The 17,363-nt window shown below is 41.1% G+C and overlaps 1 protein-coding gene across 1 annotated transcript; it reads left to right on the top strand.

The window, feature by feature from the left end:
• The first annotated feature begins 262 nt into the window (after positions 1–262).
• Positions 263–15,688, top strand: klhl14 (kelch-like family member 14). Its single transcript, XM_042102516.1, has 9 exons — positions 263–367; positions 1,231–2,128; positions 6,143–6,264; positions 11,963–12,052; positions 12,256–12,334; positions 12,909–13,099; positions 13,315–13,473; positions 13,560–13,720; positions 14,489–15,688. Exons 2-9 carry the CDS (start codon positions 1,254–1,256, stop codon positions 14,627–14,629), a joined length of 1,818 nt encoding a protein of 605 aa, XP_041958450.1. The 5' UTR covers positions 263–367; positions 1,231–1,253; the 3' UTR covers positions 14,630–15,688.
• The last annotated feature ends 1,675 nt before the right edge of the window (positions 15,689–17,363 follow it).

Here is a 17,363-nt window from a genome sequence, read left to right as displayed (position 1 = left end):
CCCCAACCGTGGATTTCCTATTACTCTCGTTACGACTCACTGAGCCCCAGGCCCAAGGATAATGATGTGTTGTTTCTTGGTAGCATAATTTGTCACACGTATATTTCTTCTTCTTCTTCTCTTGCAGAAAGCACAGCTCCCTCTCACACACTCACACACTTCTTGTTAATTCTGGAGAACAAATGATCAACGTCAACAAATAACGTGAAATAGTGTCTTTAAGAGTTGGAATCAATGTTTATTTTGAGGCATCGACCATAGTCTTTAAACAAAAAGGATATATTTAAGAAAGGAGAACAAAGGAAAGTCAAGTGAAAATACTGGGGACCTGAAGCTTACTTTCTTTTTTGTCAAGCTCGTAAGTCAGGTAAGTTTGGCTTGTGTTCTGAGGCTAGCTGCTCACATCATTTACTTGTGACAGGCGCTTTGAGAGAATGTGGCGACAGCGAAACTACATTGTAGCAAGCTCGTATCAAGTTTACAATATCAACGATAATATAATGTATCCGTATCATTGTTTTGTCGGATCGATATGATGGTATTTATTTTGCATTTGTCTTATAACAGCAGCGAATTTAATTTTAAGCCGGGCATCCTACAATAGACGCGGATGCACATCTAGGCTACTGTATGACGATACTGAGACAAACTAATTGCTTTTGTATCACCATGCGTTTTTGTGTAGGCTAATAGCCTATCTATATCTCCCCGGACAAGGAATATAGCAAGGATAAAGCAAAACGTGTTATCAAGCTGGAATATGCTCGAATACGGCATATTCCGTATTGCCTACCGTAGCCCTCCTTTTCCTCTCGCCAACTTAAGTTGCGTTATCGTAGCAGCCGCTGCAGTATCTCCTATCATACTTTGTTTTGACAGTAGCCCTTAAACCGCAGCGTCCATTTCAGTGTCGTCTCGACAGAGATAATTAGCACCTAAAGGTCATTAATGATGAGCGTGTGCGTAAAGTCACGACAACGGAATGTAAGTTAACATGAAACCGTGAAAACATTTACAAATTCCGAAAAGCGTTCTGTAGGCACCACTTGGTGGTCCCTAGTCTAACATAGCCCATGCACAATTATTTTATGGTTTGCTTCTTTGAAACTTTGGTAAGGATGAAACAGACCTGAAGTACTGCCTACTTAATTTCTACCAACAATCTGGTGTAGTTGTGCATGTATGATAGCCTACTTATTAGGAGAACTGACACGCATTGTTTATTTCTAGGTGGCGTAAGCAGTCCGGAAGTCATGTCCAGATCGGGTGATAGAACATCCACCTTTGACCCATCTCACAGTGACACCCTGCTGCACGGGCTCAATCTCCTGTGGAGAAAACAGCTTTTCTGTGATGTGACACTCACTGCCCAGGGACAGCAGTTCCACTGCCACAAAGCAGTGCTGGCGTCCTGTTCACAGTATTTCAGGTCTCTGTTCTCCTCTCATATGATCAACAATGAGGGGCTTGCCAGCAAGGATCAAGGCAGCAGTGGAACCCCCTCCTCTTCCCCTGACGACAAGCCATTGCCAAGCGCCCGACCCATCAACAACCTGGTGCTTCAGGGCTGCTCCTCCATTGGACTACGGTTAGTGCTGGAGTACCTTTACACTGCCAATGTTACCCTTTCCCTGGATACCGTGGAGGAGGTGCTCTCGGTCAGCAAGATCCTCAACATCCCACAGATCACCAAGCTTAGTGTGCAGTTCCTCAACGACCAGATATCTGTGCAGAACTATAAGCAGATCTGCAAGATAGCAGCCCTGCACGGGCTGGACGAGACCAAGAAGCTCGCCAACAAGTACCTGGTGGAGGACGTGCTCCTGCTGAACTTTGAGGAGATGTGTGCCATGCTGGACGCCCTGCCTCCCCCAGTGGAGTCCGAGCTGGCTCTCTTCCAGATGTCTGTGCTGTGGCTGGAGCATGACAGGGAGACCCGCATGCACTACGCCCCCGACCTCATGAAGAGGCTGCGCTTCGCCCTGATCCCCGCCCCGGAGCTGGTGGAGCGGGTGCAGTCGGTGGACTTCATGAGGACCGACCCTGTGTGCCAGAAGCTGCTGCTGGACGCCATGAACTACCACCTGATGCCCTTTCGGCAACACTGTCGGCAGACAGTGGCAAGCAGGTGAGCTGGCATGGCTGTGCTTTCACATGCTGTGGGTTGTCAAAGCAGATGCAGTCCACCCTGGACATGAAACAGCCCTGTGTTTAAAATTTAGTAATGTCATTATTTTTGTAATGGCTGTCTAAGTTAGGGTACAAAATTGCACTGATGTATGTGTTGACAAAAAAAATCAAGCACATTTTAGTATATCAGTTACCTTGCCAATTTCAATAGACCACTGATGATATGATACTTGTTCATTAAAGCTTGTGTAAAGAGGTATCTAATCAGTGGTTTAATGCTAGATCAAGGTTCATTTGGAAAGAATGTTGATACAATTTTTGGCTAATTATATGCAAAATGTAACCACTGAACACATAGGGTACTCGGATGTCTTTACACAGAGTAACAGGCAGCATTGGGGAGGGCACTTTAGAAGCATAGCTTTACCAGGTACAGTACCAGTACTCCACACTGAAGAAGTTGAACTACAGCAAAGCTACTTAGGAAAAAGTACTTTGTAAATAATGATAACATTTACAGTGTACATGTGATATGAAAATATTGCAAAATATACACACTAGTGCCTACTTGTTGACAGGTTATCCATAAACCACATGAAATATAACACCCCACTTTTCACAGGAAAGCACAAGGAATGGCAGCTTTAGTTTATATACTGTACAATGTCTATCAGGGAGGCTCCTGTCCTCCAGAGACCTAGAGTCCAGGTGGGGGTATCACATCAAGCAGGACTGGTAACTTGTTAAGATTTTGTAATTGAAGTGGTAGTGGGTGCCTGATGAATGCATGGCATGGGCACGCCATCACAATGGTCAGGATAAAAGAAAAAAGGGGGGGGGGGGCAGGTCGTAGAAGATTCAATTACAGCAGAAAAAAAATACAGCAGTTGTAAAATAGAAATGAAAGATAATACCTTTTCTTTTATGACCCAAAACTGGGTTAATTACTTAAATCACTATTTAAAAGAGAATGTAGCTGAACTACCATCAAGCTACAAAACGTTTTTAAAACAACTTACATGTAGTTCCCTCCAACACTGGTAGCAGTTGATGAGATACTGAAGTAAATTTAATGACTAATTGCCACATTATTTCCTCTCTGACTCTTCAGACATGAGAATTATCAATTAATCCTCTGTTGCTGCCAGTAGTTACAATGCTGTCAAATTATGCTGTCTGTATCAAGCATAGAATAGACATTCATTATTAAGTGGGTAACATTTCTGCAGTTATACCACTCAACTAACAGATTATGATATATATCATGTGGGCTATGTGTTTATGCTATATGCTGAAACTAGCTTTTATGAAGTTAACTTATCTTACACTCTCCAACGTGGACCTCCTAGGATATCAGTAGCTGTGCTCATGTTAACATTGGCTGTACTGGATCTATGGGCTCAGTATAACAATCCTAGTTTCAAAAGTGGTATCAAAGCGCCACGATCCATATACTTCCAGTTTGCCCTACAGTTTCATATTTTTAAGGATGGGAATTGTTTCAGCAGAGAGAGAGGAGTGATGCTATATTGACATGTTGATGTTATTATCTCACTCCTGCTCATTCTTATCTCACTGTTTTGGATAGGCTTGGCTCACTCCATCCCAGATGAAATTCAGTGAGCCTATAACCTGTCAGACATGCATTATTGCTATCATTTGTTTATTTGCTCTAGAATTTTGGCTCAATGTGATATCTAGCCTGTGGAAACGGCCGTGAGGATTTAACGCAGGAGACCCTCGTTAAACTATTTTGGGATGTGTTAAAAAATGCAGTTTATTGTGTTTGTGAGTCAGGGGTCAGACAACTTGTCTGAGACTGCTTGGTCCTTCCGCCAGACAGTCATGGCGTGTCGGTGGAGCGGGGGTAAGGCTTAAGGCAGGCAGGACAGGGGGCAGGATAAGCTCTGCGTGAGTTTAACATGCCCCAGTGGCACCATGAATAAATTAAAATATTTCCCTAATATATGTGGTGTTCTACGCATGTTGTGGGGCCTGCTGTATTGCAACCAATTAGCTCCAACCTTAACTATCCTTTTCACAGAATATACCTGAAATAAAAATAGCAGCACTGACATAACATTTTCAAGAAAGATTTTACAGATGGAAAAGCAAGTAATCCACAATATTTGTACACTTGCCTATGAATCTGCCAAAATGAACATAAGACAACATGTTGTAGTGGACAACACTGGGAGGGATGGCGATTTTGTGAGCAGAAATGATGTAGTGTGTGCTGAACCAGGGCTGCTAATGACATTCAAACGCAGTGTGACAAGTCTGCTTGAGAAATACTCTTGATTTCAAGTACAGTATTTTTGAGAATTCAAAGCGGTTTATCTGTTTATCTCTCATTGTTGTCAGTTGCCTATTTCAAATGTGGTTTGCGTTTATTGCCTATGAATGAGATATCTCCCATATGGTGCGTCTGACTCAGAGAGCAGGACACACATGGGGTGCCTTTTCATTAAGATAGCCCAGACCAGCCCGAGCCTCAGTGTGCGCCCCTCATGATCGTTTTTTAGACTCTTCATGGCTAATTGAATTAATATGTTTCAAGAACACCCCTCCCCCATGGCCGAGTGCCTCAGAGGTTGTTATAGAATGTGGATGTGAAGGGGCCCATTCAGCAGAATTGGATAGCAGTAGATTATGAGATTTTTTAATCCTGAACATTGAATGAATATGGTGATGTGCTGGGGATGTTTCAGATGAATTTGAGGGTGTTGGCTGGAAGATCAGAGGTTTGTCCTTGGTTTCTTAAAACTTTGCAGGGTTCAAAAAATCTCATTTAGGAAAGAAAAGATACTTGGAGCTGCGCTTAAGGCACCTGTATGTGTACTTGTTAACAACAGCGTCCAAGCTTAAAACCCCACTTCAGTATGACCTCAGGGCTCACCATCAGCATGTTTCAAGAAATACTTGTGAGAGATGTTTTGTGATAACTTTGCGATGAAGGACTAATATTATTCCTAGAACATTAAATGCAGCATTTCCCCTAAAACATTTGGAATATCTTATGATAATAATATTTCGCTCCTCAATATCTTGCCTAACTCCCTCTAAAACAATGTTGGATGGATTATTTTAGTTGCACCTACATCCTACTTTTATTGACTTTTATGCTCTCCTGCTAGGACTGGAGAGCATTGTTAAAGTATGTAGTAAGGTTGCTGGCACTAATTTTACTGACCTCCACCATATTTGTGACACCAGAACGACCAGGAAAGCTTATTCGGTTGTTGCGGACCCCAGCCCCCCCGCTGTTTGGGGAGTTTAGACTCCTCCCCTCAGGGCGGAGGTATACAATGCCAAGGTGAAGGAGTAAAAGGTTTAAGAATTAATTTGTCCCCACTGCCATTTCCCTGATTAACAAATAGCGTTAAACTACTATTTATACTTATATTTAACATTGCCTTGTTTATTTATTTGTCTCTGTGTGTGTCTTAAATATTATTTGTCTCTGTATGTGTCTTAAATGTTTTGATGTGTATGTCTTGTAGGATGTTGTATGGCATATTTGTTGGTACTGCTGGCTGTTAAAACCAATTGCCCCTCGGGGACCATAAAGTTACCTTACTGTACTTTACCTTACCTTACTTTACCTTACCTTACTTTACCTTACCTTACAAGGTGATAAACCTCTGTGCCATTCTCTGTGCCTGTTGATTTTAACGATGAACACACATTCATTTTTAATGCAGCATTGTACCAGGTCATGCATTCATTATGATGCCAGCATTGTTGTAATTTTGTGTCTATGTATTGTAGTTTGATAGATAGATAAGCACATTTATGTTTGAACATAGCATACATTAGCAACATATTGTTCTATGAAATGCAACCTTCTCAGAAAAGATCAAGAACAAATGAGTACTATATGGTGATTAGCTGTGTACAGACCAGGAAATTGAAGGGGTGATGTGTACTTTAAGTGGCTTTATGATACCTGGGGGGGGGGGGCAGAGAGGAGTGTGAGAGAACAGGAAGTAAGCATTTCTCTTTTGTACAGAATCCGTTCCAACAAGAGGATGCTCCTGCTGGTGGGAGGCCTGCCGCCGGGTCCCGACCGCCTGCCTAGCAACCTGGTCCAGTACTACGACGATGAGAAGAAAACGTGGAAGATCCTCACAAGTAAGTGGAGCTGGCCCTTCGCCTCAGTGACATGAAAGAAAAAACTCCTTCTGAGAGAAGCGTAGCTACTAAAGTTTTGTGTAGACTCATGCTCACCCACAGGATCCATCCACATCCTGGGGGTAATGATGTAGAACTATCACTTTTAATATAAGTTTTTAATCAGAGCGTGACTTTTACACCACACTGGAGCTCTATGCCTGGGTTCCCTTGTTTTTGCTGATATCTCCCAGCAAGATCCATTTTAATCTAATGATATTGTGAAGATGTATCATCAGAGGATGACATACACACTGTTGTTGAACTGCTCTATTAAAAAGAATGAACACTTGCTCGTGAACATTTGGGCTGGCATTCTTTTCTCAGCCAGAAACTAATTATGGATGCCTGTGTCAAGCCAATTGATTTCCTTCTAAATATTTTGGCTGCATTTTAAAAAATGGAGTCTTGTGGCTTTTGGGAAAATGACTTAAACTGCGGTTATAAATGGATGTGGTTAAATCATTTAGGAGAAACAAGACATTGTCAAAATAAGGAACAGTATCCCCAATAAATGAAATCACTCAAAGTAAATACCTCATGGTTGATGATATATTACCATTTACCAGTTGGTAGCCATGCTGGAATCTGAATTAATATGTACACATATACATAAGCCATGAGAGTATTCATATGTATAAAAACACCCTGCCATCTAATTCAGCATTATATGCATGTGTACATCTCATGTATGTAAGTATTAATGACTGTGCAGCACCAGATTATTACCAGGGATGAAATACCATCTCTTTCCTGTCTTCCTTGACCTTTGGCAGGGCCATTTGTCTGAAAATTGTAAAGGTCAGAAAAATGTTGCCTTTTCTCAGCATATTTGCTGTAATTGATCCAATGTCACTGAGCAAAAAAAGAACACGTGTTTTATAATATTTAACCGTGCACAGTCCTTGTATAAGCACAATTTTAGACGTTAGAGCAGTTCAATTGGCATTCGCTCAGGACAGCAGAGCTGTGGATAGTTAATAGAATATTACAGGAATGTTGAGCAGTCATGTGCATCCAGATTAGTCTCATAGTATATTCCCTGACATAGGATATAATATCAGCTGTAAGCCAACCGTATTACTGTATGTGTGAGTGTAAGATACATGTACTCCTTCCCAAAAGTCAGTCTAGTGTAGCCTGTTATCAGAGATGAAACACACCAAAGACAATTGTCCATCTGTGATATTCCCATGGCCCATGGTACAGACAGCGCGGTTACCATTATCTAACCGTTTGCCCATACATGCATGCAGTGGACAGTGGACATTCCCCCTGACTCTACCGACGGGAAGTAAAAAAGTGCCTTAATGAGAGACAATGATGATATCTCAGAATGGTGAAATGATAATTGCCATTGACCTTGGCTTCTAAGGGGGCCGGGAGTGTGCCAGAGTACACGCGCTCCGTCTGATTATGGAGGCACCCGCAGCCCTGGTCACTGGAGCTGGGCACTCAGGCATACAGGCTTCATTAGGTGTGCGATACATGGGCATCCGTTTGTCTTTTGGGAACATGATGAAAAATGATTCATCTGACCATATCACATTCTTCCACTCCCCAGTGGTCCATTCCTCAACCCTCCCTCTCGCTCCCCCTCCCCCTCTAAGTGATGGTGAGTGAGTGTGTGTATTATAACCTAACCGTGGCTTCTCTCTTCTAAAAATGCTTAAAGAGATTTTGATTTGGAAATTACACATGAGCTATTAACATTTCACTTTCATGACATGATTGATTTTTTTTCTTTACACATTAATGCATACATGCTTCTTTGTAAAGCTACAAGCCTCTGATTGCATTACTCCTTTAGAAGTCAGTGCCAGCAACTGTTTCTCATGAGACATTGGCATTTGGCATTGCCACAATCACCCCTTTTTGAAGTCATGAAGGTTTTGTTCTCTCTCTATGCCAGTTGAAACTGATAGGTGTTGTAATGGCTGTAGCACCTGGTACCTATTTTATTTGGAAAGAAATGGGATATTTATTAAGTGAATAAATGAAAGAGATTATTAGTAGTAGAAGGTCAAATAGAAAGCTTGTGATCCAAAGCACTACATGAATTGCAAAATATGAGTCATATTAGACATGAGTTTTCAGTTCTGCATAGTATGTGTTGAATTGAAATCTGGCCTTTGTGGAGTCTATAACTCGGACACTACATGCTCACATGCCTTTGTAGGCAGACATGCTGTAGTAAGGGATAGATGGAGTTAGTATCCATTCATCTGAACAACATAAAGGTGCAACAGAAAGCTGGCAGATAATTGAACACTCACTACATGCCGGTTGTGGCTATTATGGTGTAAGGACTTAGGGGATACTGTATGAGGTCTCTGTCCCACAAATACTTAAATTCAGTATGATCACAATGGAGAAACAGCCGGGTTGCAAAAGATCTCTGCTTACCTTAAACATTTGTTAGATAGATTTTGTTTAGACAGGTTTTTTTTAGACTGTTGATTGTTCATATCCCCTGACAGCTATACAGTACAAAATCCAAATGGTTGTTATGGTAGAAAATCATTCCCATTGTGAAAAGCACGGGGTGAGTTTTTAACTCTACCTAAGCCACACAATTTGTCAGACTTGGCACACTTTCTCAGAGCAGTCTGTGTTTATTAGTCCATCTAGCCAACCATAACATTGTTGGACTTGTAATGGACTTCAGCAATATTCTTTGATAAGTAAGTCACACATTTAGAATATGAATATTAATGCTAAACCATCTGTGGAATTGCATAAATGGGAAGACAAATCCATTTGCAGCCTTTTGTGGACAGCAGGTTATTGTAGCAGTTATATGTTCATGCTATGCATTTTTGGAGGGACAAAAATTATTTCATTACAACTGTGAGAAAATGCTGATAATTCATAGCCAGTTCAGACATTTAAGTGACCCTTATCGATAAAGGGTCATGATCTTATTAGACTCAATAAGTGCAGTTTAGGATGGATCTCCAGATGGACCTACAGTAATTCAGCCATTACTTGAATTCGTTTAATGTATTCTTTTGTGCCTCTATTCTCTGTGGGTGCAGGCTGCCATCTAGTGTAACCATGGTGCAGTTTTGCACTAGAGTGGAGAGGTACGGAAGAGGTGCTAAATGTGTCCCACGAAAGGCTGCTTAATATATAATATGTCATAGATATGTAATAATATCACATATATATATATTGTAAAGGTCAGAAAAAATAAATATATATGTTGTATGATATATACGATGATTGAACTGATTGAACGATGAGTTATATGACATATATATATGTCGTATAATATATACAATATATATATATATATATGTCATATAACTCATCGTTCAATCATTTTGATATTTTAAATATAGGGTAGTTCTTTTCAGGTCAGTTTTACTGTAGTCCTCTTTTTGCCAATGGGATCTAAAAAGGAACAGTTTTGGAAGTTTTATATTCATCATCACATAGCAAATCTGCTATATAATGTGGTTGCTCTATTTATCAAAATGTTTATGGTTACTTATCACATAATAGATGAATGTATACAGTATAAGTGTAAGTATATATACTCTTTTGATCCTGTGAGGGAAATTTGGTCTCTGCATTTATCTCAATCCGTGAATTAGTGAAACACACTCAGCACACAGTGAACACACAGTGAGGTGAAGCACACACTAATCCCGGCGCAGTGAGCTGCCTGCAACAACAGCGGTGCTCGGGGAGCAGTGAGGGGTTAGGTGCCTTGCTCAAGGGCACTTCAGCCGTGCCTACTGGTCAGGGTTTCGAACCGGTCCTAAGCACTAACCAGTAGGCCACGGCTGCCCATACTAAAATGTACGTAACATGAGAGTATCTACTACTTTACTACAGAGCTACTTTAAATCACTGCAGAAGTATGCACATTGTTTATAATATTGTTGTTATTCTAGCAATAAAACAAAACATGAGCGAGCAAAACACAAATTGTGTTTGGGTTGTAATGATGGATTTCTCTCAGAGGTGAGAAATCTCAAATTCCTGTACACACAGTGATATATGGATGTCTTACTCAGTAAAAAGGCCAAAGGCAGCATGAGCTGGTGTAAATAGTGTAAAGACTTTGTGACTGGTGGTATTTGTGTAGGAAGCAAAAGCATCTGTTCAGTGGCATCTCATCCAGGACTTGAATGGCAGTCCCTGAACACCAGGAGCAAATCTCTGTCAATCACACATGCCTGTGAAGTGCAGCGTAATCTCTCTCTCTCTCTCTCTCTCTCTCTGTCTGTCTTCCTCCTCACACTCTCCCTTACTCATTGTATCACACACATACACACACACATATGCGTGCGCACTCGCACTCGCACACGCACACGCACACACACACATATATACACACACACACACACACACACACACACACACAAACACATACACAAGAGAGACAGACACCCTACCACACGTAGACACACACACACACACACACACACACACACACACACACACACACACTCACGCACACAGACAAAACACCAACCAACACACACACACACACACACACACACACACACACACACAGAAAGAAGATAAAGTTGTATTATCCCTCACACTGAGACCAGTCTCAATGGAGGGCCTGGGCATGTCAGTCAGTGAGTTGAGTTAGATTGCATGGAAGAGGCCAATTGGAAAGGAATGAGATTCAAGGCTGTCTAATTTTACAGCAACTGTGATCCATCAGCCAGTGCTGAGGTGACAGTGGAAATGACTGATAGAGACAGACAGGTGGGCTTTGCCATTCCACTGATTTACACTCAAAAGCACAGAGGCCCTGAGATTTATTGAGTGAGCATGAGCATGTTCATTACGGCCATCTCTCTCCATTTCTGCAGGGAGGAGATGGGAACGGGGGAGGCAGAGTGTGTGTGTGTGTGTGTGGGGGGGGGGACAGGATTGGACAGAAGATGGAACATGAATGGGATAGACAAGTTGCCATCACTACTTTGTGTGTGTGTGTGTGTATGAAAAAACTAGCCTCATTTACCAGGTTAATAGCTATAATACAGACCTTAATGCAGATATATAAAAGCTTCAAAAGCCTGCCAAGCCTTTCAGAGGTGGGTACTGCAGAGGCGAAAACAAAGGGAGATCTGGAGAATTAACATTCTTTTCATAAACATAAACAACTTTTCATTCAAAAGCAGGTCTGTGTCGAAGCATCAGCCACACAGGGAGTGGCCTATGTGAGCAAGAAAAGATAGCAAAAACTTACTGCCATTTTAAGAGACTGTTGCTTGTACACACACACATAACGGATCCGTATACACACACATAACAGAGTTGAAATAATCTACCACAACTCATTCAGATGCTACACAGTGTTTCCCAGATAATTGAATTCCATTTGTGGTGGTTGGTTTGCAGAATTAACTTGAATGCAACAGTTTTTAACAGATTAGCACAGCGTGGTTATGATGCTAACCAGATATAAGCACAATTTAGTACAACCTGGAAAATTATTATGTGGTGGTCAATGTTGATATTGTGGTGGGCCGCCACAGTTAGGTCAATGTATGGGAAACACTGGCTACAATATTGTTATGTCATTGTGTTGCTTTATTTGGAACATTTCAAGCAAACTTGATGAAGTTGTAGCTAATATCAGTTAATCAGTTAATGATTTTTTTTTTTGCTTGTGTCTTTCTTGTTATAGTCATGCCTTACAACAGCGCCCATCACTGTGTGGTAGAGGTAGAGAACTTTCTGCTCCTGCTTGGGGGAGAAGACCAGTGGAACCCTAATGGTGAGGCTCTCAAAACAGCCACTGAAAGAATTCATATAAAATATACACAACACGTATGGTGTCTTTATGTTGCTCTGGATAAATTAGTCTGTCAAATGACTAAATGTGAATATATTTTTCTGCTAAAACCATGAATGAGAGGAGTGAATATAAGGTCCCATAAAAGTTTCTAGTTGCCTAAAGACAGGTGTCTTTTCTCACAGGGAAACACAGTACCAATTTCGTTAGCCGATACGATCCGAGATTCAATAGCTGGATTCAACTTCCTCCCATGCAAGAAAGGTAAATTGGTATCAGTTCATTATACTACAGTCAAGAGATGTTCTTCTTTTGGATAGCTTTCAGCTAGCTCAGTGTTTCTCAAACTTTTTCAGACGAAGGACCACTTAACCAATAAAGAAGAACCACCAGGACCACCTAGCTAAAAAAAGATTAGACCTACTTCAACAGTATATTAGCCTACACTATAGGACTACTCACTGAACCAACTTGCTTATTGTCAGAGGATTCATATGATTAAAACTGGCATAGGCTATCTTACATAGACAGTGTTGCAGAACTGTTTGGATTTACATGCAAGTTGGTTTAATATTGCAAACAACTCATCTATATCATATTTTACCATGTCTGCTCGCAGACCACTTAGGATAGCTTGCGGACCACCAATGGTCCCCGGACCACACTTTGAGAAACACTGAGCTAGCTCACACTAAGCAAATACTGTATATCTTAACATTGATTCCACATACAGAGTTAACAGTTATTAAATGAATGATATAATATGTGAAATAATATAATATTTAGTCTTTCCGAGATGAAGTGATTTAATCAATTTTCTTTTGTTTTTAATTTGTAGAAGAGCTAGCTTTTTTGCCTGCTGCCTGGACAAACACCTGTATGTGATTGGTGGAAGGAATGAATCAGGATACCTGTCCAGTGTGGAATCATACAACTTGGAGACCAACGAGTGGAACTACGTGTCGTCCCTCCCCCAGCCTCTGGCTGCCCACGCCGGGGCGGTGCACAATGGAAAGATCTACATCTCAGGTCAGTCAGACAGCTACCAGATTCTTTGCGACCCATCGGAACCGTGTCATGGTGCGCCGTGGTGATGACAAGTTTCTGTGAGGGAGTTAGATGTATGGGGTCATGAGTTTGTGCCTTAATGATCTTGAATACAGCAATACGACAACATGAATACAGCAGTCGCGTATGCACACTGGGCCCCTGTTTCTGAACCATCACTGCTCCTCTTTTTTCAGGGGGAGTGCACAATGGAGAGTACGTGTCTTGGCTGTACTGTTATGACCCTGTCATGGACGTCTGGGCCAGAAAACAGGATATGAACACAAAGCGAGCAATTCATGTCTTAGCTGGAATGAATGACCGTCTCTACGCTATCGGAGGAAATCACTTGAAAGGTAAGCAGTGGACCTGCATTGGTCTGTTGACAGTGCATGATGTAGTGCAGTGTGGAATGGTTTTGATTCTCCTTTCTTTGACATAGCAGGATTTTCCCACCTTGATGTGATGCTGGTTGAGTGCTACGATCCCAAAGCGGATCAGTGGAACATCCTTCAAACCCCCATTCTGGAGGGCCGCAGTGGCCCCGGCTGTGCTGTTCTTGACGACAGCATTTTCCTGGTTGGGGGCTACAGCTGGAGTATGGTGGGTATAAACACGCACTTCTCATAACTCATAACAACATGATGGGGCAGCTGTGGCCCACTGGTTAGCACTCAGGACCTGTAACCGAAGGGTTGCCGGTTCGAGCTCCGACCAGTGGGAACGGCTGTAGTGCCCTTGAGCATGGCACCTAACCCTCTCTAGCCCTCTAGCTCTAAGTTTACCTCTAGCCATCTATATTAATGGCCTCAATTAAACAGAAAAATATGCTGTCTCTTTATTATGTGTTCTGTGGTAACTGTTAATGTTTAACAGATTTTCAACTTCTACAGTCTAAAAAAAGTTGCCGGTTCGAGCTCCGACCAGTGAACGGTTGTAGTGCCCTTGAGCATGGCACCTAACCCCTCACTGCTCCCCGCTGTTGTTGCAGGCAGCTCACTGCGCCGGGATTAGTGTGTGCTTCACCTCACTGTGTGTTCACTGTGTGCCGAGTGTGTTTCACTAATTCACAGATTGGAATAAATGCAGGGATCAAAAGAGTATACTATATATACATACTCAACACTCTGCTTTTGTCTTTTACTCCATTGTTAAAGGAATCTCATGTTGAAATATGTTGATCACTGAGAGTGGCCTGATCCATTATTAAGATCATAAAACAACACTCTCCTGCCTCTACAATTCTGATTAAAACTTTCGATTGCATTTACAATTGTGTGTTTACAAGGCAGAATCTACCAACCATTCACTCTTGAGAGTGACTAGCAAGAAACCGTGATGGTAATTTTGATCCTGTTTTGTCTTCCGTAGGGGGCGTACAAGTCGTCCACCATCTGCTACAGCCCAGAGAAGGGCACATGGACCGAGCTGGAGGGTGAGGTGGCAGAGCCCCTGGCAGGCCCCACCTGTGCCACGGTCATCCTCCCAGCATGCCTGCCATTCAACAAGTGACAACCTGGAAAGCAGCGCAGAGTTACCATCAAAACTCGTGATGGCAAACAGACCGATCTTTGAAGAAATATAAATAAAACAAAAAAAAAAAAAAGAATTTGAAGAATGATTGGGGAGCTCTTCAGACAATAGGAAGTGTACAAATTATTTTTTTACTGGTTTGACAAGAGCACTTTCTTTATTGCGAGTTGAATGATGAAAAATAATCACTTATAACATGTACAGTGTGTGTGTTCCATCTGTGTTGAGAAACTGCAACTGTACATGTTCATATTCCTTTTTTTTAAATGGAAAGGTTTTTGCCTTATATGTTAAAGCACGCTTACTGTTCAAATGAATTGATATAACTGGCTTTATGTCCATTTGTATTTAGTATTTTTGTGGGAAACATCCCTCTTAAAAATAGTGTTTGATCAGAATATACCATTACTGTGGAGAGAGCATTATGATCATTTTTTTTTTTTTTTTTTTTTTTAGATCATATTAATTTGATCTAAAGTCATTGATGCTTGGTATGTTGTAGACTAGAATACAGCTTTTTAAAACCCATGTGCTTGTACTATTGCTCTATGATGTTTTTTTTAAGCTAAGACAAGATGCTCAGTTCAGAACACTATGGCACAGAGGCGTTAAATTTGATCATAACTGGGTTGTACAATCAAAAAAGTTTACCTCTAGCCATGTATATTAATGGCCTCAATTAAACAGAAAAATATGCTGTCTCTCTTTATTATGTGTTCTGTGGTAACTGTTAATGTTTAACAGATTTTCAACTTCTACAGTCTAAATAAATGAAGCAAAATACTGTAGATGTTTCCCCAGTCAAACAATCAAAATGTGCAAAATACGGTCTTACATGACATAATCAAAAGAGTGAGACTGACAAATTTCAGATTTATTGACATTTTACTCCGGTAACTGTTTTATCATATATGTACAGTACTGTAATGTTACTCGATGCCTAACTGAAGTAGGAGAGTTAAAATTACTTTCATGATTGTAAATATTTCATTTGGTGAAACATTTTTGTGCACTCAACATTGGATTTATTCTCAAATCCTATTCTGTCCTTTGCATTTTAGATTATGAAAATAAAACAAAGCACTTCTGGACCAAACTGGTCTTGTGTATGGGTATGTTACACTGACATCTATACATTTGGGATTTTCATATGGCCATGAGCAATACTGTATATTTTATGAGTGTGAGCTGTCCTCGATTAAAAAAAAAAAGCCACAACCTGCTAGTGTTATTTAAGCTTTTAAAATGGAAAATATTAGAATGGCAAACATTTAGACCTTAATGGGTTCTAATAGCTCCCAAACAGCTGGCTAAGTGGAGAAAAGCTCTCCCAATTTTTTTATTGCATTTCAGCAGTAGAAAAGAGGTCGGTTTGTCTGTACACCTTTAATTGCAGTGATAATGATATCATTTCACATCTACACACATCAAATGTCACCATATTAGGAATGTTTATCAGCTAAATAAATCTAAATGTCTCCAGCATCGTCACCACAAGACTGCTAGATCCAAAGCTTAAAGTGTAAAGCCCATTACAATGACATTAGATAATAGCCCGTCATGTTGAGACAATGGATTTATACCAAGTCCAGTAGGCGGGAAACCATCAGAAACCAGTGGAGGCTTGACTGGATCCTTCAGGCCGATGGAGCTGAAACGCTGATGAAGTCTGCTTTATCCGCTGGCTGAACGGATGCCGTCTTGTCATTAGAGACACATGCAGTGGTCCTCCCACTCTCCAGTTGCCAAATTTTATTTTCAAGCCAGTGAATCAGTCAAGAACAGTACAGTAAATAGTTGTGCTTGTGCTTTGTAGAACAAGGCATAGACATTGTGATTATCTGTAAGACCAGCCTAGAATAAACAGGGAGACACAGCTATGTTTGGAAATGCACCCCTGGGAGAAATCAGTAGTTGTATGTAAATATAGATAGATACAGATGCTCAGGAATGTTCTGTTCTGAAGAAGGGGACCAGGTGTGGGTTTATGATACCTATAGTACCTCAGAATGGTCTACTTTACATGTATGGTCTTCACAGAAGCTTTGTCAGATCTATTTATACTCAAGTCAGGAGATGTTCTTCTTTGGATAGCTTTTGGATAGTTCATATTAAGCAAATATACCTTAACATTTGATTCCTCATACGGAGTTAACAGTTATTAAATGAATGATATGTGTATGAATATACAATGTTTTGTCTTTCTAAGATGAGGTGATCCAATCAATTTTCTTTTGTTTTAATTTGTAGAAGAGCTAGCTTTTTGCCTGCTGCCTGGACAAACACCTGTATGTGATTGGTGGAAGGAATGAATCAGGATACCTGTCCAGTGTGGAATCATACAACTTGGAGACCAACGAGTGGAACTACGTGTCGTCCCTCCCCCAGCCTCTGGCTGCCCACGCCGGGGCGGTGCACAATGGAAAGATCTACATCGAACATTGCGACCCATCAAAAACGACTTGTGAGTGACCGTGTCATTTGCAGCCGTGGTGACAACGAGTTTCTATGAGGGAGTCAGATGGATGTGGTCTTAATGATCTTAGTGCAACAACATGAATACAGTAGCCTGCGTTTGCACGCTGGGCCCCTGTTTCTGAACCATCTCTGCTCCTCCTCTGCTCCTGCTTTACATGAATGGTCTTTGCACCTGTCACATCTATTTAAAACATCTATTTTTAGATCTGTAAAGACATGTTCAGATGAACACATG

This window comes from Alosa sapidissima, chromosome 1 (genome assembly GCF_018492685.1).
Source record: "Alosa sapidissima isolate fAloSap1 chromosome 1, fAloSap1.pri, whole genome shotgun sequence".
NCBI classification, from domain to species: Eukaryota; Metazoa; Chordata; class Actinopteri; order Clupeiformes; family Clupeidae; genus Alosa; species Alosa sapidissima.
The sequence above is the reverse complement of the archived record's forward strand: the minus strand, read 5'-3'. Positions and strand labels throughout refer to the sequence as shown.

Excerpts from the sequence above, each read along its gene's own strand:
- klhl14 (XM_042102516.1), top strand. The coding sequence starts at position 1,254 with ATGTCCAGATCGGGTGATAGAACATCCACCTTTGACCCATCTCACAGT. Across the intron at positions 12,335-12,908 it reads CTTCCTCCCATGCAAGAAAG|AAGAGCTAGCTTTTTTGCCT; the intron begins GTAAATTGGTAT and ends TTTAATTTGTAG. Across the intron at positions 13,100-13,314 it reads TGGAAAGATCTACATCTCAG|GGGGAGTGCACAATGGAGAG; the intron begins GTCAGTCAGACA and ends CTCTTTTTTCAG.